The sequence below is a fragment of the Sturnira hondurensis genome, unplaced genomic scaffold (genome assembly GCF_014824575.4).
Source record: "Sturnira hondurensis isolate 20B ecotype Veracruz unplaced genomic scaffold, ASM1482457v3 Scaffold0001221, whole genome shotgun sequence".
Taxonomy (NCBI): Eukaryota; Metazoa; Chordata; class Mammalia; order Chiroptera; family Phyllostomidae; genus Sturnira; species Sturnira hondurensis.
Window position 1 is genome coordinate 2,416,693 of NW_028073852.1, and position 26,541 is coordinate 2,443,233.

A 26,541-nucleotide genomic window follows, 5' to 3' on the forward strand; every position below is an offset into this window, starting at 1 on the left:
GCAGCCCCGGAGCCACCCGTCCCTGGGCTGCAGCAGCTCCCAAAACGCAGAGCTGCTGTCGGCACGTCGGCCGGACTCAGAGCGATGGGTGCAGGGCAGCGTGGCGGTCGAGGCGCGCCGTCCCGGCCCGCACTGGGTCCCTGGGGCTGGTGCTCACGGGGCCTGGTGACAGTGGGAGGGCCTGGTCCCAGGGGCAGCGGTGCGGCTGCGTGGCTCCCAGACCAAGGGCTGGCTGCTCCCGTGAGACGCCCGCTCCCCGCCTGTGCTCTCCCGGGATAGATCACAGCTGGAAGCGTGTGTCGTTCTCTGTCCTTGTCCTGTCACCTGACCATGTGTCTCTCCTTGGGCCATTGTGCGGCCACAGGGAGGTTTGGCGCCACGGACTGGGGCCTTGCGGGGGGTGGGGGGGGCGGGCCGAGGTGGGGGGCCCGAGCGGGCAGGGCTTGGGCCCGGTCCTCAGCCGTCCCCTGTCTCCCTTCCTGTGTTCCAGAGCGGCCATCAGCAGGGACCCTTTCTACGAGATGCTGGCTGCAAGGAAGAAGAAGGTGTCCTCCACGAAGAGGCACTGAGCTGTGTGCGGAGTGGAGCCGCCCGCCTGGGGCGGCAGCGCCTGCCCTGGATTCCTAGACTCGCTTCAGCTTTTGCCATGTTCTTAAGTGGGCGACGGGCAGGCAGCTCCCACTGGGGACGAGGGACCTGGCGTCGCTGCTGTGGGTGGCGCCTTCTCTCTGCCAGGACAGAGCTCCTGTTGCAGAGTGTTCATGGGGGTCTTTCCTCGGCCCGGTGGCCAAGCCAGGGTGAGGGCAGCGCGTGCTCGGTGCTTCCGCGGAAGCCGCAGCCCGGCCCCCGGAGTCCCCGGGGCTCTGCAGTGCTGCAGGCTGAGAGCACCGGAGGAGGAGAAGCCACGTTCTGTGAAGATGTATTTTTGTTTTTTAAAAGCAACACGGCCCCGACACGCACCCTGCCCATCTGTGGTGGGAGGCTGCCCCCGGGGAACTCTGAGGGAGCCGGCTCTGGGCCCTGTGGGGCTGTGGGCGCCTGGGAGGGCCGGGGGCACCAAGGACTTGGACCTGACTCGGGTCTGCGGCTGGGACAGAGCCCGCTAGACGCGTGTTGCTCCTCTCTCAGAATTCACACCTGGTGGGCTTTAGAACAGAAAGCACTTTTCTGAGCTAAATACCTAGTAACCAAAACTGTGAGGCAGGTCGCCCCAGCAGAGGTGGCCTGACTGTTCCTTTCGGGTTTTGCTTCCGCCCCCCAAGCTCCAGTCCTCGTTTTAGAGGAAGGGGCGCGTCTTCCTGCTCGCCTCTGGCTTCCGCTTTTTCTGCCTCAGCACCCCCTTCCCCGGCCCCCTCCCCCCACCTTCCTCTGGTGGTGGCCTCCCAGGGGAGGGGCGGAGCGGGGGTGGGAAGGCCAGCCTACGCTACGGCTTCAGATCAGCCGTCCCTTCAGACATGGGGGCGGGCCCTGCCCTCTGCCCTGCAGTGTGCGGGGAGCCAGGAAACAGCCTCGTCCTGCCATGCTCTCAGGGGCTCTCAGGGACTCGGGGCGCTCCTGTCACCTGTCCAGGACAGACCCCCAAGGAGGGGTGGCGTCTGGCCTCTCCCCGGGCAGTGGGCTGGCTCCCCGCCTTTAGGGTGGGTGGGCTGGCATCTCTGGAAATAGCTTTTCTAAAAGGGACTTGGGGGGGAGCATCTGGGGGACCCTCTGGGGTCCTTCCCCACTTCCTGCAGGTCCTACCTGGAGGAGCTGCAGGCGTTTCTCTGCCGGAGCCCGTGAAGGTGCGGAGGGTCCGGGCTGGAAGCCTGAGCTTTCCGGGCGGTGCTGGGCCCCGACCCAGGCAGAGGGACCTGGTCAGTATTAGTCTATTTATCAGAGGCGTAAATGATCCGTGTGCAGTTTTCCTCCTTGTAGGTTATTTTGTATTTGTTTAAAAGAAGTTTTGTCAAAATACAAAGAAATGGCTGAAAGCAAAGCTGTTGACAGGGTTTTTAAAGAACTATAATTATTATTCCAGTTTTTGTTTGGTTGGGTTTTTTGCCTTGTAAACTGGCACCAAGGGGCTGCAGCAAATAAACTCCAATCTGCCCAAAGCGTGCGGTCGCCTGTGGACTCTGTCACCCGGCGGGGGCAAGGCGGGCATGTTGTGTGCTGGGTGGACTGGCATCTGGAATCTAGTGATTGCGTGGGGAGGAGTTTTAGAGAGAGGGGAAGGGAAGGAGAAAGAGAAACGTCAGTGTGTGGTTGCCTCTTATGCGCCCCCCAATGGGGACCTGGTCCACAGCCCAGGCATGTGCTCTGACTGGGAATCGAACCTGCGACCCAAAGGGTCACAGGCTGGTGCTTATTCCACTGAGCCACACCAGGCAGGGCTGCCCCCTTTTAAAGGGAACAAATGGCAGCTATCCAACTTCAAGTTAAAATTAAGAACTGTGCCTTCTGCCGGTGCATTTTGTGCACGTTTCAGTTTCCAGCTGGCCTGCGCAGTGCCCGGGAGGCGTCAGTGAGACGACACAGAGCAGAGCAGACCCTCCGCAATGGCCGCCCAGGTGCAGGGAGCTGGACAGCCCTGCTCTGCCATGCCTCCCAGCAGCAGCAGGCTCCCCTCTCTGCTTCTGGCTTCAAGCCCCCAGCCCTGCGCCTGTCTTGCTTCCGGCGAGCTCTGCAGTTCACCTGGACGACAGGCTGGTAGATGTCCTCCATTTCGATGCCAAGCTTAACTACATTTCTTTTCGGTTTCCTCCCGTCTTTGGAAGAAGGGACCTCTTCCCTGCCTGCCTCCCTTGAGTCTTTGCCAGTTACCCTCACGTGCGTGTCCTTAAATCTCCTTCCCTACTGATTCCTTCAAAAGGGTCCAAATTTCTCATTTGCGAAACAATTCCCTAAGCTCAGGGACAAGACCGGATGTCCACTCCTGCCCTTTGTGTCCAGAATTGTACTCACGGTTCTCAGTGGGGCGATCAGGTGAGAAAAAGAAAGAGAACTTCCGGGTGGGAGAGGAAGAAGTCAAACCAACCGTTTACAGATGACATTACCCCGTATTTATGAAATGCGATGGAATCTACAAAAAACCTATTAGAACTAATGAACGAGTTTAGTAGGGTTTCAGGGTACAAGATCAATATACAAGAGTCCCTTTTCCAACTTGGAAGCAATGAACAACCCCAAAATGAAGAAAATTTCATTTACGGTACCACTAGAGAGTCAACTACTTAGTAATCGATTTTTTAAGCCTAAGATGTACACAGAACTATTGTACAAAGGTCTCTGAAGAAAAACTGAAGAGGCCTCACACGGAAGGACCCAGTATCTGTGGATTGGAAGATGACGGTACTCTCCAATTCACCTACGGACTCAGCGCAGTCCCTACTGAAGTCCCCGCTGGCTTTTTCTAGAAACGGAAGGTACCTATCCTGACAGTCACGGGAAAGGGAAGGGCATCAGGGATAGCTGGAACTATCCAGAAAGAGAGCGAGGTTGGGGGACTCACACCTCCTGATGTCCAGACTCACCAGGATCAAGACAGGGCTGCTGGCGCAAGGACGGACAGACAGACCAGCGGAACAGAACTGGGAGCCCAGAGACCAACCTGTATGTTTGTGGGCGGTTCTAGGCCCCAGTTCCCGGCGGGGCGGGGGGGTGAATGCTCTTCGACAAACGGTCCTGGGGTAACTGAATACTCCCAGGCAACAAGGGTGACGTTGGACCCTCACCTCACACCACCTACAAAAGTTGACATGGATCAAAACCTGGGTATGAACGAGCCCAGACGATCCGAGAAGAAAACGGGGGAGTCGTTGCGACCCTGGATTGGGCAGGGCTGCTTTTACATGTGACACCTGACTGCCAGCAGCCAAGGACATGCTCCGAAAAGGGTCAGCTGGACTTCGTCAAAATTGAACGTGTCTGCTTTAAAGTCCACTGTCGGGAAGTGAGAAACCAGAGGGTGGGAGGAAAATAGTCGCAGGTCCTGTGCTGGGCAGGAGGCTGGCAGGCAGCGTGCATAAAGAACTCTTAGCACTCGGCAAGAGAAAGACAGGCCACGTTTTGAGTAGGTGTTTCTCCAAAGGAGACGGACCAGTGGCCGGGAAGCTCGTGAACCGATGCTCAACGTCGTTGGTCACTGGAAAACGGAAATCAAAACCGCCGTGAGGGACCAGCCCACTGGGATGGCTGCCGGCCACCGGAGAGACACGAGTGTTGGCCAAGATGTGGGGCAGCGGGAGCCTCCGAGGCTTGACCAGTCTCTGTGGAAGGTTCGGCAGCTCCTCAGAAAGCTCAGTGTGGAGGCCCCATGTGACCCCGCAGCTGTGCTCCTGGGTGTGTACCCAAGAGAACTGAACAGATGTCCCTGCAAAAACTTGCCCATAAGTGTTCATAGCAGTGTGACTTACAACAGCGAAAATGTGGAAACAACCCGGGTGTCCATCAGCTGATGCATGGGTAAACAGACTTAGTCATCTGCACACAGTGGGATGTCGGTGCACAATGGGACATAGGTGCATAGTGGGGTGCCTGCGCACAGTGGGAGGTCTGCACACGGGGGTGTCTGCACACAGTGGGAGTTCTGCACACAGGGGGAGGTCTGCACACGGGGGTGTCTGCACACAGTGGGAGTTCTGCACACAGGTGTCTGCACACAGTGAGGTGTCTGCACACAGTGGGAGGTGTGGGAGTTCTGCACACAGTGGGATGTTATGCGACCATAGAAAGGCATGGAGCCCAGATTTGGCCTACAAGTGGCTCAATCTCAAAAACATGCGGAGTGACAGAAGGCAGACACACAAGTCCACATTTTGTGTGATTCTGGTCATACGAAATGTCTAGAAAAGGCAAATCTGTGGAGACAGACTAGTGGTTGTTGGGGGCTGGAGAAGCTGGGGGTGGGAGCGACTGCTCTTGGGTGCAGTTTCTTTTGGGGTGTTGAGAATATTCTGGGGGTGGGGGTGATGGTCGTGAGCACTGGGAGTACATGCAGAGCACCGTGCGTGGCGCACTTAGGCGTGAGGTCGGGATGAGAGAAGTACAGCTGGGTTCCACAACAGATGCTTCCAGCGGTTTCGCTGGTTCTCAACCTGCGGCTCCCGGACCCACATCGGGATCGCGTGAGACATGCACAGTGTCAGCGCCCGGCCCTGCCAACCGAAGTGGAATCTCGTGCTGGGCCTGACCTCGTTTGCCGAGTTCCCGGGGGGACTTCAGACGCTCGCAGACATCGGAGAACACTGCCTTCGACCACGGTTCTGCTTCCTTCCCTTCGCTGCTGGGCCGTGTGTGAGCGAGCAGGCGAGCGGGTGTGACAGCTTTACTGAGGCGTGCTCACGTGCCCTGGGTGTTGCACACAGAGTGTACAACCCAGTGGTTTGGTGTGCTCACGCAGTTTGATCGGCTGTGAGCACAGGCCAACCTGTCAGTGCGTACACAGTCACACACACCTGCACCAGGCGCCAGAGCGTGTCCCACACGGGAGACGGGAGGGGTGACAGCCGAGGCTGCCCCTGTCTCCCCAGCCAGCTCTCACGCCTCCCAGCGCCTGCCAGCGCGTTTTCGGAAACTTGCCTGTCTGCTCCGGCTTTGGTCACGTTCAGCCAGGACAGGTCTGGCCTGTATTACAGGGGACAGAGGGACAGAGAAGATGGATAACACGTCATCCAAACACTCTACCACAGGAGAAGTTGGAAGTCATAAAGTCATTCCTGTTTTTAAAGAGGAAATTTACGAATAACGTAGGAACAAAACTGCAAAACTACCCAGAATAGCCCAGTGTCGGCCTGTGACACACGGGGTCGGGTGCCCTCTGAGAGCCACGCCGTGTTTGCAGTGCCGTGGTTCGCACAGGGGACTTGTAGACACGAGGCATTCCAGACACCCAGGGTGGCTTCCCGGGTTGGCTCCGAGGGGCGGCTACGGCCATCACGCCGTGTCCGACTCCGACCTCTCACTAGGACAGGAAGGGACAGCTGCACGTCCAGAATGCAGTGTCAACCTCTCAGCTCGGGGTCGAGCTTCCCGACGGGTCGATGAGGCAGAACAGACCTTCCCCAAATGGTCCTGGGAGCGGACGTCAGAGTTTCACATTCTGTTCCCTCTCTGCCCTACTCGACTGTGCTGGGGACCCAAGGTTTGGGGGACACCCTCTGGCCACCTGAGGGCGCTGCCAGAGAATGACTTTTCTCGGAGGACTGGGCGGTAGCAGATGACAGAGAAATGGGGTCACAAGCCCCGTGGCTGTCCCTGATGACAGTGTGCTTCTGGGAAACTCGGTCCGGGAAAGGGAAGTGGCCCAGCGTTCCCGAGGCTCCTGGTATCCCTTGATGCGTCACCGTGGCAGGGCCGCCTGGGACCACCTGTGACCGCCAGGCTCCACCTGCACGCCCTGCCTGCCGGGATGGGCAGCAGAGCGCACCCTCCTGTAAGCCAGAGACTTCGGTCGATGTGGGCTCGGCACTGGTAACAAAGGCCCTACGTGAACACAAGCGTCAGTCACAGGAAAACGCAGGACGGGGCGGGCGCCGGGTGGGGGAGGTAGGCGGGAACCGAGTCCTTTCTGCTCAGTTTGTCCTGTGAGCCTGAAACTGCTCCACAAAATCAAGTCTACAAAAGGGGTCCCCCAGGGCCTGAACCCGCAGCACCGGCTGACCCGGCACGTCAGACTCCGGGTGGTCCCGACAGAGCGCCCCTCTCGGCCCCAGGGACGACTGGGGTCCCGCCGGGTCCTGGGAAACGCTCGGCCCTGCCCCGTCTGCACCAGTTAGTACAGCACCTCGACCAGCTGTCCTGGAAGCCACCCTTGGACAGAAAGACACAGAAGACAGGGACGGCTGAGATGCAGTTCCTGACGGATCGAGGGACAGCGGCAAGACTGAAGGGGACACGCCTTGGTCGATAAATGCCCCAGACCTGCGAGGGGTGGCGGGGAAGGCCCCTCTGTGCTTCTGTGCACCCCCCCCCCACCTCTAAGAGTCTCGGGGAGGCGGAGGCAGCCCTGTCGTGGGGCAATGAGTATCCTTGGGGAACATTCGGAGACAGACTGCGTCAAACCGCAGACAGGAAATTTCATTTCCAGACCATGTGCAGATTCTTTTCTCCTGACTCATTACGATCAAAGTCCTTTTCATTTTTCAAACAGAGCAGAAAAGCCCTCCAGCCGAGGCCCGGCCCCCAGGCCGTGTGCACCTCTCCCCGTCCCTGGACATCAGAGGCGAACTGGAGCGTGGTCAGCGACACCGTGGAGTGTGCGGGACTCCGGGGAAGCCCAGTCGGGGTCCGTAGCCTCCACTGCCATCTCAGGGTTCAGATACCCCCAGGAGCAGGCAGTTCCCTTCCTGGAGATGTTTTCCCAGTGTGAGCTACTGTGAACTAAGTCAGCGAGGAGACCATTCCACACCACAGTTTGGTTTTCTTTAACAGTCCGAGGAAAGGGGGTCTTTGTCCTTTTAGGGAAGAAATATTTGCTATTTCCAGGTCTCCAGTAGGAGCACAGCTATAATGTTTTAGAAACCCTTGGAGGGGCCATGGACATCTTAGAGCCCAGTCTGGCTTTGAACAACCCCCCCACCCCCAATCGAAAGTATGCCTCAGTGGTCAACGTGGTGAGCAGCCAGCCTGGGAAAAGGACCGTAGGAGCTGGGCCCCGGTGCGGGCCACACAGCCAGGACTGACCAGCGGGCTGGCCAGGCCCTCCCCTGCAAGAACCGCAAGGGAGGTCCAGGACCTGTCCTTCCGGAGACAGCCAGCAGGAAGGAGCCCACCAGCAAGGGCTCTGAGCTGAAAGCAGCGGAGTCTGGAGTCCCTGGGTGCTAGGACACGCCTGTCCACTGCCCAAGTTCCTCATTTGTGTTGTTAGCAGCCGTCCTCTCCTAATGGGCCAAGGGCAGCAAGGCTCACCCCTGAGGGGCCCTGACCCCTCCCAGACTAGGAGGGGCCGGGGTCTTTGAAACCCTGGGCTGTAGGCTCCGCCCTGCCCCGACTCCCTGCTGTGGAGGCAGAGCTTCCTGTGAAGTCCCTGCACCCTCCTGCCCTGTGTCCCTGCCTGGATGCCTGGGCAGGAGGACAAAGGCCACCCTCCTCCCGTCCCCTCTGCTGGGAACACAGCCTGAGCACGTGTGGCGAAGGGGGTGGGGGCAGAGTAAACAGAAGGAGGACGTGTGTGCTGGGGGAGTGACGAGACCCAGATGGCCCAGACTCCCGCCGTCTGCCAGCATCCCCAGCAGGGACAATTGTCCTGACATTGTAGTTAATGATGGGTCATGTCTGTCCTGAAACCCGCTTTCCAAGTCAACTCAGCAGGGCTCCACGGGGACGGGAAGTTGGGGGTGAGCCCTGTCCCTGTGACTGCCAGAGCAAAGGAAGGGGGTGAGTGGCATGTCCCAGCTGGGCCCCCCGCCCGGGGGTGGCTGCCATCAGCCACCCATTGCTGAGCCTGGACCCGGTTTCCAGTGAGGAAAGGTCGCCCGGCCATTCCCAGGGGCTCACGGGGTCTGCCACATGGGCAGTGGAGTCACAGCAAAAGGCTGTCCTGCCGCCCGGAAAACAGGGTCCTTCTCTGGACCCTGTGTGTGGTGGGGCCTTAGGAGTGACCTGCCCGGAGGCAGGGGGTGGCCTTTTTCACGTGGCTCAGGGGTCTCCTCCCGCCAGAGAGAGCGTCTGCCCGGGGCTCCCCGGCTCCCCGCCAAGTCCATGTTTTCACCCTCGTGTTTGACCCTCGGTGACTCGGGACACGGAACTGGCGAACGTGGTTCTGGACGGGGGTGGACCCTCGAAGACCTTGACCAAGGGTTTCAGGCTGTTCCGGAGGAGCAATGGGGCCTAAAGGGAGGAAGGCTCTGTGGTCCAGTGGTTGGGGCCTGCCAGGCTGGAGGGGGTTAAGCGGAGCCCCTCACAGTGGGGCTTCGCAGAGCTCTGTCTCCAGGTGACAGTCGGCCCAGGGCCTGGCTGGGTTCTGGGCTGACCGTGCTCATCCAGGGTGGGCTCCCACAGTGGGGAGGTGGGGACTGACGCCTGGCTCCGAGATTGCTGATTGCAACCACCTGGCCAGTGACTCGAAGGAGCAGCGTCCGGTGCTAAGGGGCCTTCTCAGAGACCGAGGGGGCGGACGGCCCGCGTGGGACACGTACTAGGGGACATACCCCAGCTGGGCACTGGGGGGTGAGGAGGCGTGGGACAGGCGTGTGTGTGCACATGACCTTGTATGTGTGCAAGCATGTGTATTATGTACATGTATGTGACTGCCCCTGGGGGGGTGGTATGCGTGTGTGGATATGTGAGTGTGTGGGGCAGAGGCTGAGTGTGTGACAGGGAGTTCCAGGGCAGGCTGGGAGGCCCCCTGGGAGTGGGTGTCGGGAGGAGCGGAAGGAAGGTCAGCAAGCCCGGAGCGGGGGTCCGGGTCAGGTCGGGTCGGGTCAGGTCGGGTCCCGGTTGGGCCCAGGGAGAGAGCAACGCAGGTTTGGGCAGGCGCAGGTTTACAGCCGTAACACAGTAACCAACTCGGTGACTGGTAAGTGAGGCCACCAGAGTGAGCTCTGGGCTTCGTGTGCTCCCAGCCATGCTGCTGCTTCCAGCCCCGCCCACCCTGTACGGAGGGCCCGGGCCAGGCCCCAGAGGGCCGTTCGGGGCTTGCTTGGACTTATCCCGAGAGCAGTAGGAAGCTGTTGGTGGGTTTGAAGCAGGGGGTGACGTGGCCGTTGCCGTTTTGAAGATGCTCTGGAGAACGGGCTGCTGGGAACAGGAGTGGTGTGGGGGCGAGTGAGGGGTCCCGGCCCAGGGGGCCAGTTGCAGCAGTGTGGACGGGAGAAGAGCAGCCTGTGAGGCCAGGGAGGCCGGGGGGCTGCTGGGGTCGTGTGGGTGGGTGCTCAGGTGCCAAGAGCAGGTGGGGTGAGAGGGGGCGGCACCACAGCCGCCAGGGAGCCTGGGTCTCCCTGAGTGCAGGGCTTTTTTTTGGCGGGAGAGATAGACATGATATAAAAATTGGCCATTTTAGCCATTTTTAAGTGTGCAGTCCAGGGCATTAAACACACCGTTGCACAACCATCACCCCCCCTCATCTCCAGAACCCTAGTCACCGCCCCAAACCACGGGCCCTGAGAACACCAATCCCCGCCCCTCCCCCTCCCCCACCACGGCCCCCACCATCCACTTCCCTCGTCTGTGACTTCCACTGCTCCATTTCCCCGAGGACTAATGACATTGGGCTCCTTTCCATGTATCTGTTTTTCTGATCACTTGCATATCCGTCTTAGTCAAACGTCTATTTCCTCTACCCGTTTTTTAAAAATTCTCTCCCTGGGATATGCTTATTGACTGGAGAGACAGGGAGAGAGAGAGAAACATCGATTGGTTGCCCCCATCTGAGCCCCAACTGAGGATCGAACTGGCAACTCGGGCGTGTGTCCTGACGGGGGATCGAACCCACAACCTTTTGGGGTAGGGGGCAGCGCTCCAACCCACCGAGCCACCCGGCCAGCGCATGTCCCTCACCCCTTTTTAAGGCTGTTGTCTGTTTTTGTGGTGGTGTTATGGGTCCTCTAACTCTCCTGGATACGGGCCCGGCTCCGACATGCGACTCGCTGGCACTCTGCTCACTTTCTTCGCAGCGCGCTTTGAAGCGCAAACGTTTTCGGGTTCGGTGTCGCCCGACTGATCTACTTTCTTGGTCACTTTATCATTTCAACTCTAACGCCAATATCTTTGACCCCTTTGAAGTTAATTTCTGTAGACCGTGTGTGGGGAGGGTCCGACTCCCGGCTTCGCCCGTGGCCGTCCAGACGCCCCAGCGCCATTTCTGGAAGACTGTTCTCGGTCCCAGGGCACTGTCGGGCGCCTTGCCGGACACCAGCTGCCCGTGGGGTGGGTGTTTGTCCCCGGACTCAGCCCCATCCTGCTGCGCTGTCTGTCCGTCCTTGTGCCGGCCACACGCGGTGCCGACTGCTCAGCCCTGTCACAAGGGCAGCTCCTCCAACGTGGTTCTTTTTAAGGTCATTTTGGCTGTTCTCAGTCCCTCACGTTTCCCTGTGAAACTGAGGATCAGTTGTTCTATGCCCCCCCAAAAATGCAAGTCCAGCTGGGACTCTGACGGGCACCGTGTCAAACCCGAGGTCAGCTGGAGGAGAGTGTCATCTTGGTGTCACTTGGCGTCTCCGGACGCCGGGACACTGGTCCTGTTCCATTTATTTAAATCCTCCATTTCTTTCAATCGCGTTCTGTGGTTTTCCATGTACAAATCTTGTGCTTAGTTTTAAAAAAGTTATTTCTAAATATTTTATTCTTTTTATGGCATGGTAAATGAAATTGTTTTCTGAGTTTCAGTTGATTTCCGTGTGTCCGTCTTCTATCCTGCAAACTTGCTGCCTTCTTTTATCAACACAAATAGTTTTTTAATGCATTTTTAGGGTTTTCCACATACAAGATTATGTCATGTGCAGATAGAAATACTTGTACTTCTTCTTTTCCAATCTGAATGCCTTTTTTTTCCTTTTTCCTGCCTAGAAATGGCAGTGTGACAGCGGCAGGGAGCATGGCCGAGGGGACCTCCGTGCCGTGGCACCGAGCGTGGCTGGCTGTGGGGAGAGTGCTCTGGGGACCGGGGTGCCGCTCCCCCCGTCCCCCGCATCACCACCCCTGCTGGCTTTTCCAGAAGGGGAAGGGAAAGTGCGGGGGGAGGCAGAAGGCCATTGGTCCCAGGGACAGAAAGGCATTATGGGAGAAATCCACTCACTACCGACCTGCATTGTCAACAAGGAGGAGCTTTTAGGGCTCAAATGCGGGGCGAGCTGCGGGTCCGCAGCTCGGGAGTTGGGAGGGAAGGGGACAGGGTGCACCTCCCCTGCTCCTGCTGCCGGGGCACAGGGCGGCCACAGGGCGTGTTCCGATGCCTGCCCACGGCCACAGGGAAAACGGACGACAGGTCATGCCCGAGACACCGGGCCGGCGAACCGAAGGGGCGGCTGAATCCAGAAGAAGGCAAGAGTGAGAGAAAAGGACGCAGAAGCGGCCAAACAAATCGTGAGCATTTACCGAGACAACAGAGCGAAACCCCAGGACTGACGTGAAATGGCCTTCGTGCCCCGGGGCCAAGGCACGCGGGTCCGAGAGTCTTTCCTGTGGCGGGTGGTGGAGGGCAGCTCTATCGCTGCGAGGCCCCAGTCGCTCTGGTCTGGAGGAGAAGGCTCTAGAAGTCCCGGGTGCCCAGGGGACTCACGGAAGTTCCGTGGCAGTTGGAGCCCTTGGAGGGAAGGGAGCCATTTCCTTCGCCGGTCTGGGGAGGAGAGCTGCCAACAGCGATTTGTCGTCGCCGGTGAGTGGCCCTCAGCGGATGGAGAGGCGGCACCCAGGCCCCGGCGGCGGCAGGCAGGGGGCCAGTCACCCCCCTCCCCCCTGGGGCAGCTCTGCTCCCGCTCAGAGCCCGTCCAGGGCCCCAGCCTGGCCTGCAGGCGGCCCACGGCGGCCCACGGCGGCCCACGGCGGCCCAACCCCTCCCCTCCTGTACTCCTGTGCCCGCGATGTCCGATCGCCTCGGCCCAGTGTCCTCTCCTGGAGGCCACTGGCTTCTCCTGCCTGGTCCTGAGGGTCCAGTGCCCAGGGGCCGCTGTCCCTGGGCCCCCCCCGTGGTCTCCTCCCAACGCATCACAGGGACAACACTGTTCCCGGGGACCCCCGGCCCTCACCCCAAACATGGCTAGATGGGAGTTTGAGATAAGGCTGGCTGATTGGGAGAGACCTGGGGGACAATGGGGACTCCAAACGGGGGGTGCTCTGGAGGGAGCCCACCCTGATGCCAGTCTTAAAAGAAAAGTTAATTTTGTAAAAGCCCAAATCTGTGACATCCTACACTGCACGTGGCTCCCTTAATTCCGGTGGCACTGCCAGCAGACTCACAGTGTTTCTAGAACCCTCTATGGACGCAGACACCTGGAAAGGCGCCCGTGCAGGTGTGGAGCAGGAGAGTGCCGAGGAATTTGGGACGGAGGAGTGCCACAGCTGCTGGGCTGTCCCTCCTGGTCCCCAAAGGCGCCCCCAGAAACCTAGCGCCACATGCCCCCCCAGGTGTAAGCAGAGCCAGCCTCAGGCTCGGTTTGGCATTCTGCCAGGCACTCGCCCACCCACCCCGCCGCTGCGGGCCCTCCCGAGGAGCCTGTCTTTATTTGGAATTTTGACATTTTGTTGACCATGAATTTGCATTAATTTTTCTGGTTAAAAATACTGAAATATCATTGACCTTGATTTCTGAAACTCTGGGCATCCCTTTAAAGGTTATGCCCACAGAGAGCAGCGCGCTCTCCTCACCCTAGTCTTGGTCTTCTTGGCCCAAAGACCCTAGGCTTCGGGGTCTTCTCCGAGGGGATCCCCACCCAACGCTCCGGGGACCTGGACACAGCCAGCAGCTGTTCTCCCAGGGAGACGTGAGCGCGGGCTCGAGGTCGGTGGGGACTCTGCTGAGGAATCCCTCCACGCGCCCTGGATGTGGTGGGGGGGGGAGACTCAAGAGCAGGGAAAAGTTGGGGTACACTGTGACAAGCTAGGACAGGGAGAGCGTGACAAACTTCGCCCTGTGCCCCAGGTTCGCCCCTCCTCTTCTGCGTTTCCCACATATTCTTGGGGTGCAATGTCTTAATTCTTACTGTCCTTGGCCCCTTCGATCTGACCTCCTCTTGTCTCTTCGCCACCCCACCGCTTTGGCGACCTTGCTGTGACCGCCCCCGGAGCCATGCCCGCCTTTCACACAGACACACGTCCCTGTTTGCAGCCAGGGTCTGCTGGTGACGGGCCACGGCGGGGGGAGGGGGGGGCGCTGTCCGGCCAGAGCAGACAGTGCAAACGCTGCTCCTCCTCGCCCGCGCCTTGCCCACGCCTCACCCACGTCTCACCCGCGCCTCGCCCACATCTCGGCCATGTCTCACCCACCCACAGCTACAACTCCAGCCCTTCCTCTCGCTGGCTTAGAGCCAGGTGTCCGATGGCCCCAGCGACAGGTGGGACGTGGGCCGCTCCAGGGAGCCCGTCCCATCCATGTGTCTGTCTTTGGACAGACGGTGGTGGCCTAAGGAGACGTCGCGATGACGATCACGCCGGATGTCCGGCTAGAGTATATGGAGAGAGTAGCCGCGGTCATTCTGAAGTTCAAGCCTGACAAGTGGAGCAAAATGACGGGGGCAGAGGAGAACCTGGCCCTGTTCACGGAGTTCTTCGAGAAGCCAGACGTCTCGGTGCTGGTGCTGACGCTCAACCCCGCCGGCGCCATCACCCCCTGCCTGGGCTTCCCGGCCTCCCTCAAGTTCAAGGGGGTGTATTTCATCAAGAAGAAGCCCGAGACTATCAAGAAAGACAACTACAAGGACAGCCTGATCTACGGGGACATCAGCCCCGCCCCTGTCGACCAGCTGATCGTGATCGTGGGGGAGGTGGGCGGCCTGGGCCTGGTCGGGGGGTGTCCAGGGCCCAGAGGGACAAACTTTCAGTGATTGGCCCAGAGCCCCACTCCCCACAGGGGGGTCTACGGGCTGGCAGCGTGGCGGGGGGGACGCTGGTTAGGGAGGCCAGAGGGCAGGCCCCTGGTTCTACCCAGTCACACCCGCAAGGACCCTCTCTCCAAATGCCGTCACATCCTGACTGCTGGGGGCCAGGACTCAACAGAGGAGTCGGGGGGACATGATCTAGCCTGTGACGGTGCCCCCGCACAACTCAGGGTGTTGGCTTCCAGCCAGGAGTGCAAGCCATTAGAGCAGGCCCTGGGCGTCCCTCCGTGGGGGCGGCTTGGCCCCTGCGAGGACGCGGGCCCACCTCCTGGCTGGAAGAGGACGCAGCTCCCCCAGGCCCGGGCGCCGAGCGCTCACCGCCCCTCCCGCCACCACAGAGTCGGCACGGCTGCGGGCGCGGGCGCGGGTGGAGCTCGGAGTCCTCTCCTTGCAGATCCTGTACTCGCTGTTAAACCAAAGCGAGAACACCAGCGGGTGGCCGCAAGTGGTCGCGGAAGACATTGTGAAGCAGGTGCACAAGCTGAAGAACGAGGTGTTCGTGATCGGGGGCAAGATCCGGGGGAAGACCCTGCTGCCGGTCCCCGAGCACCTGGGGAGCCTGGACGGCACGCCGGAGTCCCTGGAGAGGTGGGCGTCCCCCCGCCCGCCCCCCCCCGCTAGGAGAGGGCTCTGCAGCTGACGGGGCCCACGGGGCTGAGGCCGTGGCTCTGAGTCGAGGTGGCGGGCACAAAGGCGGGACAGACACGGGGCTGGAGCCCTGGTCCCACCACACACGTGTCCGGGCCCAGGCATCACACAGCAGGCACAGGGTGCCACATGGCCAGGAAAGGGGACACCAGCTTTAGGCCATAGGGACTGAGGGGCACTGAGGGGCCCAGAGGGGTTTTCAGCAGGTGGGACCACGACGTCCCAGGGGCCCCACGTGGGCCTGACCACCCTTTGCACCTGCCGGCAGCACAAGGATCTTGGGGCTGGACAGGGTGGCGGCTGGTTCCATTCTCTCACCACAGCGGGGGACGCTCTGGGGACTCTGCGTAGGGGCAGGTCCTGCCTGGGTCCCCTCTGAGCCCCACCACGTGCCCCGTGTGACCACACCGACTTCCAGGGGAGCCGTCTTGGACATTTATTGAAAAGCCAGTCTGCTTCTCTCCCGGGGGAGGGGGGCCAACACCTGACACACCTGTCCAGCTCAGGGTTTCTCCTCATCGGGAGATTTGGGGACCGCCCCAGCCTCCCCAAGCTGGCGGTGAGGGGCCTGGGGACGCGAGGAGGTGCTTGGGGCCACTGGGGCAGAGCTGCGGAGCCCCGCAGCCGAGGCTGGCCCAGCACCAGCCGACCCTGCGCTTGCAGGCTCCCCGCCTCCCAGGACAACTCGCTGCTGCACGCCATCGAGACCATCGTCATCGACTGGTCCCATCAGGTCAGGGACGCGCTGAGCAAGGACTCGGCACAGGCCCTGCTGGACGGGCTGCACCCCCTGCCCAGGGTGGAGTTCGAGTTCTGGGACGCCCGGCTCACCAACCTCAAGTGCATCTACGACCAGGTGACGCCCCTGCCCCACTGCGGGCACCCAGAACTCAGCTGCTTCACAGCCAGACGGCCCGCACCCTCAACCCCCACCAGCGGCATCTGCAAGCCCCCGGCCTCTGCGCTGACCCCCGGGGCCCCCGAGGGAGCCCGGCTCACCCAGGCTCCTGCCTCGGTACTCCCAGCTGCGGGGTTGGATGGCAGTGTCTGGGGTCTGCGGGTCCCTCGGAAAAGCTGGGGTCCTTCCTCTCTCCTCAGCTAAACAGGCCCAAGGTGAACAAAATAGTCGAGGTCTTGGAAAAAGCCAAAAGCTGCTACTGGCCAGCCCTGCAAAATGTGTATATGAACGTCAATGAAGGTGAGCTGGGGACCCACCAAGAGCTGCCGGGGCCATCTGGGGGGTGCAGGGGACCCCAAGGGACACAGTCTGTCCCCCTGCTGAGCATCTTCCTGGCCCCTGCCCTCTGAAGAAGCCGCTGTGTTTTGAGGGTGTGTACGCCCCTGACACCAAGCGGCACGGACAGCCTGTCCTATGCCCAGAGTGCAGCGTCGGTCGGGTGGACGCACCCCTGACCTCGTCCTTGCCCCGTGCAGGGCTGAAGGAAGCGGACGACGTCGTCCTGTACCTGACGCCCCTGCGGATCTTGTTGGAGGAGATGGAGCAGGCCGACTTCACAGCGGTGCGTCAGCGAGGGGAGGCCACTGCCCAGGGCCGCCCTCCTGTTCCGGGCTGCTTTGGGGGTGTCCCCTGGAGCCGCGGGGACAGGAGAGCGAGGCATCACGACCAAGCCCCCCCGTCTCTCCATAGCTCCCGACCTTCATCGCCAAGGCGCTCCACACCATCTGCTTCATCTGGGCCACCTCCAAGCACTACAACACGCCCTCCAGGGTCATCGTCATCCTGCAGGAGCTCTGCAACCAGATCATCGAGCTGGTAGCTGCCTCTGCCGCAGCCAGCCCCCCAGGGGTCCCCACCGCCCCGCCCCCGCCTGTCCCCCCACGTCCCGAGCAGGATAGCACAGGCCCCAGGCTAACTGTGGCCTCTAGGTGGCACCCGGCGCTCTCCCAAGACCTGGGCCCCGCCAGCCCTACCCAGCCCATGTTGGAGGGAGAAGAGGGGGAACGGGGCTCCGCCCCCCAAGTGCCAGCACCCTAGGACTCAGCCAGGGGTTTTGTGGGGTCTTCTAGTCCTGTCTCCTGGATGTCCCCTTCCTCTCTGCGAGCACATGGTCCCATCCGAGGCTGCCGGTGGGACCCTGTCAGCCAGCCCCGGGGGGGGCCCCCCCACAGGCCATAGCAGGGTGCCCCGGCCTCACCCACCCGTGACCGAAACCCGTCTCCCTTCAGCCTTAGCTCAGGGTGAGAGGCCAGCTGAGGGGAGCAGCTCCATCTCCCGAAAACCACCCAGCAGCTGGCAGACAGGCTGGGTCGTGAGAAGCAGGTCGGGGGCCAGGAAGTGGCTGGTCTCTAACCGGCCTGACTGTGCGCCTGCGCGCGCTGTCTCCCACCCAGACGCGGACTTACCTGGGCCCCGAGGAGGTGCTGAAAGGCCTGCAGGGCGAGGTGGAGGAGGTCCTGCACAGCATCTCCCTGTCCGTGGCCGTCCTGAGGGAGCTGTACCGCACCTATGATTTCTGCTGCGCCAACATGAAGCTGTTCTTCAAGGTGGGGCCCGACCCGCAGAACCGGCCGAGGCGGCGCCCCACGTCGGCCGGAGGGGGCGCGTCAGAGGCAGACTCAGCTTTCCCTCTCTCTCCTTGAAGGACAAGGAGCCGGTGCCTTGGGAATTCCCGTCTTCGCTTGCGTTTTCCAGAATGAATTCTTTCTTCCATCGCGTCCAGACCATTGAGGTAAGGGTGAAGTCGGGGTCGCCTTGCCTGCCGTTCACAGGCCGCCCTCCCCTGGGAGTAGCTGTGGCTTCCACCCTCACCGCCCCCAATCCGCGTCTGGGGGAAGCCGAGTCGTCGGGTGGCCTCCTCCGTGCCCAGAGCCCTTAACCAGGAACAAGAGGGACCCATGCTGGGGGCTTCTCCCCTTGGCTCACGTCTTCCGTCTATGACCCATGAAATGAGCCCAGTCAGGAAGCCTGGGGACCGCCGGCGGGGGGGGGGGGGGGTCGGTGGGCAAAGTCCAGGGGCCTTTCCTGCTCCTTCCTTCCCCTGCTCGGGAAGCAGGGCCCAGGATGGCACGGTTTGCTGGTTTCAGCTGATGTGGGGAGAGGACGGGAGCTCGGTCAGTGGCCGAGCCGCTGAGTGTGGTTACGGAGACAAGCAGCCGGGTGTCTGGGGTCTTTCCTACACCAGAACCTTTATAAAACAGCCATCGAGTTCCTGAAACTGGAGAAGATCGAGATCGGGGGTGTGCGGGGCAGTGTCCTCGGGAGCCTGGTGGCCCAGATTTACGAGGAGGTCTTCGAGCTGGTGAGGGTGTTCGCCGACTGCAAGTACGACCCCCTGGACCCAGGAGACTCGGTAGGTCTGGGGCCCAGGCTGGGGTGGTGACAGATGATACCCCGAGGTCGGGGGGGACACCCAGAGGGGGTGCGGGGCAACGGCCCCAACCCTCTTCTTACAGACGCTGAGCCTGTGCAGCCGGGATGGCACCCCACATTCTGCCAGCCTGGGGGAGCAGGCGGAGGAGAGGGCATCAGGGTGAGCACCGTCCAGGCCTTGCATGGCGATTAAGAGGTTGACGTTTGAATTTGACCGTAGAGTTTTGATGATGATTACGCTGATTTCGAGACCAAAATTCAAGATCTGGACAGGAGACTGGCCACCATCTTCGGTCAGGGCTTTGACGACTGCAACTCCATCGAGTCCTGTGCAAAGGTGCGTGAGGCAGGGACGAGGGCGGGCTGAGGACCTGCCCGGGGCCCAGGGGGGCTGGGCGCCTGAATGCTCCCAGAGGCCCTGCGACCAGCCTGGGCGAGTCGGGTGCTGAGCCCGCCCTCTCTCTCTGAGGAGGCCTCTTTTCACTTGGGCGACCAGCTCACCCCTGTGGCCCCAGGACTGTCTGGTTTTGAGACCCGAAGTCCGGCGTTTCGGAGACTCCTGCAGCCCCGGGCAAGGACCCCCAACCCTGGGGCGCTGACAGGAAAGGCCCAAGGGCTGCCCAAGGGCAGGGTGTGCCCGGCAGAGGGTCCCAGCCGCCCTTGCATGTGGACACGCCAGGTCCTCCTCTGGGACAGGGGGCCCTGAAAGTCAAAGAGGATGCCAGAGTTCGACAGCTGGGGCTGGGGGTGCCCGGGCGAGGGTGAGAGTGGGCGAAGGGGCCCCCGACCTCCCGGAGGATGGACCTCGTGTTGTTTTCCACGACTGAGGATGGAGCTGGGCTGTGGCACCTCACGGACCCCTTTGGGATCCAGCGTTCAGGTCCGCACTCCGAGGGGCAGGTGGTCCCGGAGGGGACTCACGCCTACCCACCGGAGCTCGGCTCACAGACGCACCCGCTCCGCCGCTGCCGCAGGGCTTTCTCCTGCCAATGGCCTCAATCGGCTTTTGCACTTTCAAAGGACAAGCTGTCTTCTGAACGTGAACTTTGTGGTTGTGCCGCATCAAAAAGAGAAAACCAAAGAAAATCAGGGCAGAGGCGATGTGTGACCCGTTGCCAGCTCCATCTGCGTGTCCCTGTCCACCCCACCTGGCCGGTCACGGCCTCACAGCCGGTGCTCCCACAGGACGGGCCTGGGCCCCCCAGCCCGGGCCCTCCCTCCCCCGCCTCTTCCCCAGCTGCTTCCCTGATTTCTCACTGTCAGTAATTCACACGCAGCCAGGAAAGTTCTAGAGCAATTTTCCACTTCATCTCCTCTTGGCAGAAAATAAAATTAGCTTCCTTCCCTCATGCCGTCAGCCAAAAAAATACGAAACGTGACAAGGAGGAAAGAGGCGCGGGAAGGGGACAAGTCGGGAGGGTGGTAAAGCAGCAGGGGACCGTTTGTTTCCTGTCGCATGCCGTTTCTTTTAAACGGTGCCAGGGACCTGGAATGTGGGGCGCGTCCCCTGGGGGAACTGGAGGAAGGAGGGGCGGCAAGAGAAAGAGGGAGGTTCAGTGTCCCCCAGGGGCCCGCGGCAGCTCCACCTGGCTTCCGAGGACCTGAAACTACTCCCCCTGTCCCTGCAGCCATCTTTTACTCTTTCCCCAAAAGGTCACGTTCCGGGACATGGGTCACATTTTTCAAACCAAAAACGGGGGCAAATTGGAGGCTCAGGTCCAGTCCTTCCAGCCACCAAAAGCTGCAGCCGCGTGTCCCAGAATAAAAGGGACACCGGGTGGTTGGAGCGCAATGAATCCTTGTGTGCCCCCAGAGCCTGAGGCCCCACCAGCCGGGGGGGGGGGGCGGGGGGCGGGGGGAGAGGGGGGCGAGGCGAAGAGGGGAGGACAGAGAACGACAGGCATCTCCTCGCCCCTGCCCTGGAGGCCGGGCTGCTGGCCCTTCATTGCCAGGTCTTTCTACACACTTCTCTCTGTACCGGTCCCGTGAGGCCATCCTGCAACCCCGGCTTCCCGCTCCCCAGCCCCCACCCCTGCACAGTGATGTTTTTTAAAAGATTTGATTCATTTACTTTTAGAGAGAGGGGAAGAGAAGGAGAAATCGAGGGAGAGAAATATCAACCCGAGGTTGCATCTTGTGCGTCCCCTACTGGGCACCTGGCCTGCAACCCAGGCATGTGCCGTGACTGGGAACTGAACCAGCCACCCTTCAGTTCACAGGCCTGCACTCAATCCACTGAGCCACACCAGCCAGGGGGATTTTTATATCTTTTTTAAATTGTATTTTTTAACTGTTCAACTCTTCCTTGCCCAAACCCTGGCTTCTCCTGGCCTAGAGTCCAGTTTTCCAGGCTTGGACCTGGTTTGTGCCGTCGGTTTGTAAGACCGGTGCTTTGGGACCCGGCGGGCATCACAGCTGGGTGTCCGCCTCACGGGGCGCTGCGCGGAGAAAGGCTCTTTGTCCCTGCGACGGCGTTTTCTCCACCCTGCAGCGTGGCTGATGCTCCGTTCCTGCAACCCCGGGGCGGAGCGGGTGGGCTGGGGTGCAGCCGGGGCTGCAGCGAGGGCCGAGGTGAAGGCAGGCCCCCTCCCGCGTCTCCCCAGCTCCTGTACATGTGCGGGGGCCTCCTGGAGCGGCCGCTGATCCTCACCGAGGTGGTGCCCAGGTACTCGGTCATGCTGGAGCTGTTTGACGCCGAGCTGGACAACATCAAGGTCCTGTACGACGCCCAGATCACAGCCTCCGAGGGCGGGAACATCCCTCCGATCCACAAAAACATGCCCCCAGTGGCCGGGCAGCTTAAGTGGAGCCTGGAGCTGCAGGAGCGGCTGGAGGTGCCCATGGGCTACCTCAAGCACATTGAGCACCCGTGAGTCGGGGGGGCAGCCTGGCCGAGGTGAGGTGGGGGCGGGGGCGGGGGCCCGTTCAGTGCCGAGACACCCCAGGCTTCACAGAGGCCAAGTCTCCATTTCCCAGACCCAGACTTCCCAGAAGAGATGTGTGCACGCCCCCAGCCCACACCCAGCCCACCACCTCTGGCCACTGACACAGAGCTGGCTGTGCGGAGACGGGCCCTGTCATGGGCGTTCAGGAGAGCAGAGGTGGGCAGGGTGGGGGTGTCTCCTAGCAGCGCCTGGAAGGTGTGGGTGTGCCTGCCTGGGGCTGGAAGAGGGCTGCCTTCAGACACTGCCTTCGGAGCACGTCTGGGGGGTGGGAGAACACAAGGACGGTGAGTGGATGTGGCTCCAGTCCTGACCCTGTGGGGCCAGGGGTACCGGGGCCGTTGCTTGACTTCCGGGGCTGCTTGCAGGAGGTTGGGGCCACTTTGTGAACTCGGGGTCTCAGCTGGGGAGAAGCAGAAAGCTGCTGGCTGCTTCCACAGCCTGAGCGAGACCCGGGGTCCGAGGCCAGGGCACTACAGAAGCCCCTCTAAGAGGTGTGCACACCACACCTGTGGCCGGTACCTGGGGCCTCACTGCCCCGTCCGACTCGAATTCCAGGGTCATGTCCAGCGTGGAGGCCAAGCTGATCTACCAGAAGTACGAGGAGATGATGGAGCTGCTGAGGAGCTACCGCGAGAGGGCCTACCGGCAGTGGGTGTCGGGCGTGGACGAGGACTGCAGCTTCAACCTGGGGCAGCCGCTGATCCAGCGGGACCCCCTCAGTGGCCTGGTCCGGGTCAACTTCAGCAGCGCGGTGGGTGTGCCTGCAGCCGCTGGGGCGGTGGGGGACGTTCCCCTCCTGCCGCCGACACTTCCTCACATGGGTGCTTTTTTAAGTGTGCTCAGGACAGATGGTGGATCTGAGACCGTGTACTGGTGACCTCAGTGAGCGAGCCGTTTTGAAGCTGGGTTGCCTTTCACGGGGTCCCAGGAGGAAATGTCCTCGATCTGAGAGTTTACATTTTAAAAGGAAGGAAGAAAGAAAAAGGTCTCAGCAGGATCTGAGCCATTGGGCCCCCTGGCTGCTCCCTTAACCCAGCTCGGCTGGCTGCAGAGACTCTGCCTGTGGCTTGAGCCGTGGCGTGGAGGTGGGGGGTGCCCCAGGGCTGGGACCCGGCAGGGCAGCGGGAGAGAGCAGGAGCCGGACTGGGAGTGCAGGGCGGGTTTCCCTACAACCCACTCCCCTCCCACGGAGTGAACCCCCACGAACACCTGCTGGTGTGTGCGCTGGGGCGAACCAGTGAGCCGGGCAGCCAGAGGCCGTGCCCTCCCACAGGGGAGGGGCGTGGGTGAGCACCACGGAGAGCCGGAGGGGGTGACCACGATGTTCTCCAAGAGCAGGCAGGGTGAAGGGGGCGCCGCGGAGCCAGGGGTGGGGGTGAGATGTGAGCGAACAGGGTGCTGTTCTGAGGGCAGCCCCGTCGGGGGCAGGGCAGCTGGGGTAGTCGAGCCCTCGGGGGAGCCGGCCACCAGGCAGGGCCCATGTTTTGGCCACATTGATGTCGAGTAAACGTCGAAATGCAGACCCTCGACAGGCAGGTGGATGCAGGGGTCCGGGGGACCCCGGGACAGAGCTGCAAACGTGGGAGCCAGCCACACGCGGATGGCTCTCAACGCCATGATGTTGGGCAGTCCTGGGGGCGGATGGAGAGGAACCACACCTGCACCCTCCGACACACATGTCCCGAAGGCATCAGAGGGACCGGGAGAGGTGACCAGGAGTGTCTGGTGTGTAGGTGGGAGTGACCAGCTGCTGAGAGGTCATGTGAGTTAAGACCTATGAAGTGACCTGTGGGTTCAGCAACGTGGGGGTCACCGGGACCTCGATGGTCAGGGCCTTGACCCAGCAGCAGGGGCAGTGGCTCCCTGGGAAGGGGTCTGTTACCGATTTTCCCGGCAGGCGGTGACAGGTAGGAGGAGGCGGACAGGGAAGGGCGGCTCCCCCAGGGGAGCCGGGCGAAGCTGGTGGTCCTCAGACCTTTGTTTGACTACAAGTATGGTGACATGTCCACCCACGCTGCTGAGTCAACGGGGCGAGGACGTCCTGAGCTGGCCAGCAGTGCCCCGCTTTATGTGGGCCACCCCCAGCTCTGACGCGCCCAGGCCGTGGAGGCTCTGGGGACAGAGCCCCCCGCCCCCGTGTTGCTAAGCGCTGCCCCTGGAGCCATCCCTGACCCTCTCTGTGTCCCCTGTTGGCCACAGCTGGTGGCGGTTCTGAGAGAAGTCAAGTACTTGAACTTCCAGCAGCAGAAGGCGATCCCAAACAGCGCCGAGAAACTCTTCTCCCAGCACGAGACCTTCTGGAAGTTCGTGGGCAACTTGGAGCTCATCGTTGGCTGGTACAACGAGGTGAGCAGCGGCGTGGCGTGCTGGCCAGGTGTTGGTGTTCTGCTTAGACGCACGTGGGTGTGAGGTGGCGTGATGATATTTGGTGACTCTTCCCAGCTACCGCCATGAGAAACGGACCGCACATGGCCACCCGCCCCCAGCACCAGAGCGAGCTGAGGGAGGGGCCTCTGTCGGCCACTCTGCTGGGCCAGCCCTGGACCCTGACGGCCGGACAGCCGGCCCGCCGGCCTTCGCCCAGGGCCGGGAGGCTCAGCACCTCTTTCCAGCTGGTTGAATTCAGCATAAAGGGCTCCCTTCTCCGGTCACAGCGATGCCCACACTGTGTCCTTGAAACACGACGTAGAAATCAGACTGCGATTCTGAAGAAGGCAGAAGCTCGGACGGTTCTGGTCCTTCAGAGGAAGGACTCGTGGGGACCGTGCACACCCTCCTCCTCCCTCTCCGGTGAGCTGGGGTTTGCGAGCTTCGCATCACGCCTCGCAGCAGGGCACCGCCGTGGCACGACCAGATAGATCCAGCATCGCTGTTCCCTCCGGCCCCTGCTGGGCAACCAAACCCCGGTGACCTCGGAGGTGTCGGGGCCCGGCAGTGCCTGCCCCCTCCCCACCAATGCCTGTCTCTCTGCCTTTCTGGACATGATTCTAAGTCAAATGAAGTTTGGGGTTATGTACTCAGGGCTTTTGAATTATCATATTTTCTTCTCCTTCTATCCCATAACACGGGTAATTAAGAGTTAAGTACACAGCCCTGGCCAGTGTGGCTCAGTTGGTTAGAGTGTCATCCTGTGAACTCCAATGTCGCTGGTTTCGATTCCCGGTCAGGGCACGCGCCGGTGTTGTGGATTTGATCCCTGTTGCGACGAGTGTGAGACTCTCGACTGATCGGTGTTTCTTTCTCCCTTCGCTGCCTCTTTCCCTCCCTCCCTTCCTCTCTCTCTAGAATCAGTAAGTATATCCTTGGGTGAAAATTTTAAAAGCTCTTTAGAGACTTAAGTATATACATAAGTCCTTGGTGACAGGAACAATTTGACGGTTGACATCCAAGTTTGGGTTTCCCTGGAATTCCTCGTAGGGGAGCAGCGATTGCACCAGCTTTGTCGTGCGCCCAGCAGGAACACTCTTGGCCTCTCACCTCGAGGGGAACTTACATCCCCGTGGGTTTGGAGCCAGGGCCCTGAGGCCGTCTGGTTTGCTCTGCAGATAAAGACCACGGTGATGGACATAGAGCTCCCGCTGATCGAGTCGGAACTGGAAGCGATCGACGTGCGGTTGCTGGACGCGGAGACGACCCTGTTCTGGAACAGTGACGGTACCGAGGCCATGTTCCCGTGGCCCCCTTGTCTGCAGCGAGGGTCGCGTGTTTGGCTGAGCAGTGCTCGCACTTGCTCCCCCTGGGCGGTCCCGGCACGGCCTGTTTCACTTACACATGGGATCTGGCAGAGACCCCTCGGGAACTCAAAGTCGCCCACCTGGACTTGCTAGAGGCCGGGGCTCGTGGTGGTCCCCGGTGCAGGCAGGCACAGCGGAGGGCAGGGACAGCACCGGTGGCAGCTGCCTCTAGTCAGGGGGCGGAGAAGCAGAAGGAAACATGCTCACAGGCCCCCCCTTCCTCCCTTCACCCCACCACCAGGCAGAGGCACCCTCCCCTACGCCCCTTGCCCCCAGGGCCTCCCATGGGGGGCGTCGTGTGAGGTTCCTTCCACTTCCATTTTAGGCGTGTTTGAATATATTCAGGAGATGCGAGAAATTCTGCAGAACTTGCAGAACAGGATGCAGAAAGCCAAGCAAAACGTAGAGGGCATCTCCCAGGCCATGAAGGTGAGCGCGCTGCCTGGCAGTGAGGGGTCCTAGGGAAACTGGGGCCCCGGGCCTGTCCTGATGTCACTGTGCGGTCCCTGCTCCCTGCAGAGGGTCCCCTCTGCACCAGGCCGGTGCTGGGAACCAGGGGCGGGAAGATGCCCGGCGCACACTCACTGCTCACCAAAGAGCCCTGGGGCCGCCCCCAGGGTGCGTCACCAAGGCTCTCATTTTGCAACACCAGCTGCAGCAAGTTTTCCACAGGGAAGCCGAGAACCCCCAGCCCCATCACCTGCAACGCCCGCTGTACAGCTGCGTGGCATTGCACCGCGGTGGGCTTTGAGCTGTGTTTCTGTCCCTGTGCCAAAATGAGATCAGCAGGACCCCCATGACCTGCTTCCCTGCCACCCCCATCCACCCACGAGGGGCCTCAGACCCCCGAGGCCCCAGCCCCACCCTCTCTGCCCTGGCTCACTCCCGAGGGAGCTGGGATCATCCAGTTTCTGACGCCTGCCGGGCCGCCCCAGCAATCTCAGTGGATCGGGCCACTTGCCCTGGTCCCGGGTCACTCCGGCTTTTCCCGTGTCCTTCTCCACCGCAGTCTGCCTCCCTCTTCATGCCACCAGCTTGGATTTACTCAAAACTGTAGACAAAAACCGTTGCTGGCCACCAGTTTTTTCCTGGTTCATTTTTCATTCAAATGGGCTCATTTCCTCGTGTAACGCCCTCAGAAAGGTGCATGAAGGACGTGCCGTGTGCGTCCTTGTTTGCTCAAAAGTATCTTCTTTCAGACCCACCTACACAGTGAGCCTATGCAGGTAAAGGATGTGAGGAGACAGTTTTTCCCCCAGCAGTCTAGCAGCAACCCTGCCTTTGTGGCTCGGGGGCCACAACCAAGCACCAGAGGCTGGGAGGCCCCAGCACAGAGCCACTTCCTGGGCCTGTCCGAGGGCAGAAGTCTGAGA

General features: G+C 61.2%; 2 protein-coding genes across 3 annotated transcripts in view; both read left to right on the top strand.

Moving 5' to 3' along the window:
- CYTH1 (cytohesin 1) overlaps window positions 1–2,093 on the top strand; it is a 64,717-nt gene extending 62,624 nt beyond the window's left edge. For both annotated transcript variants that reach the window (XM_037064343.1, XM_037064334.1), the window contains exon 13: window positions 491–2,093. In XM_037064343.1, coding sequence (XP_036920238.1) covers window positions 491–569 — 79 coding nt within the window. In that variant the 3' untranslated portion in view covers window positions 570–2,093. The remainder of the gene's footprint in view (window positions 1–490) is intronic.
- An 11,958-nt stretch (window positions 2,094–14,051) lies between these two features.
- Window positions 14,052–26,541, top strand: part of DNAH17 (dynein axonemal heavy chain 17) — an 84,036-nt gene continuing 71,546 nt past the window's right edge. Inside the window, exons 1-15 of the mRNA XM_037064365.1 lie at window positions 14,052–14,396; window positions 14,905–15,098; window positions 15,822–16,014; window positions 16,257–16,356; window positions 16,593–16,678; window positions 16,807–16,932; window positions 17,511–17,663; window positions 17,762–17,848; window positions 18,302–18,469; window positions 18,710–18,826; window positions 21,093–21,358; window positions 21,990–22,185; window positions 23,634–23,780; window positions 24,980–25,088; window positions 25,494–25,597. Coding sequence (XP_036920260.1) covers window positions 14,052–14,396; window positions 14,905–15,098; window positions 15,822–16,014; window positions 16,257–16,356; window positions 16,593–16,678; window positions 16,807–16,932; window positions 17,511–17,663; window positions 17,762–17,848; window positions 18,302–18,469; window positions 18,710–18,826; window positions 21,093–21,358; window positions 21,990–22,185; window positions 23,634–23,780; window positions 24,980–25,088; window positions 25,494–25,597 — 2,391 coding nt within the window. The remainder of the gene's footprint in view (window positions 14,397–14,904; window positions 15,099–15,821; window positions 16,015–16,256; window positions 16,357–16,592; window positions 16,679–16,806; window positions 16,933–17,510; window positions 17,664–17,761; window positions 17,849–18,301; window positions 18,470–18,709; window positions 18,827–21,092; window positions 21,359–21,989; window positions 22,186–23,633; window positions 23,781–24,979; window positions 25,089–25,493; window positions 25,598–26,541) is intronic.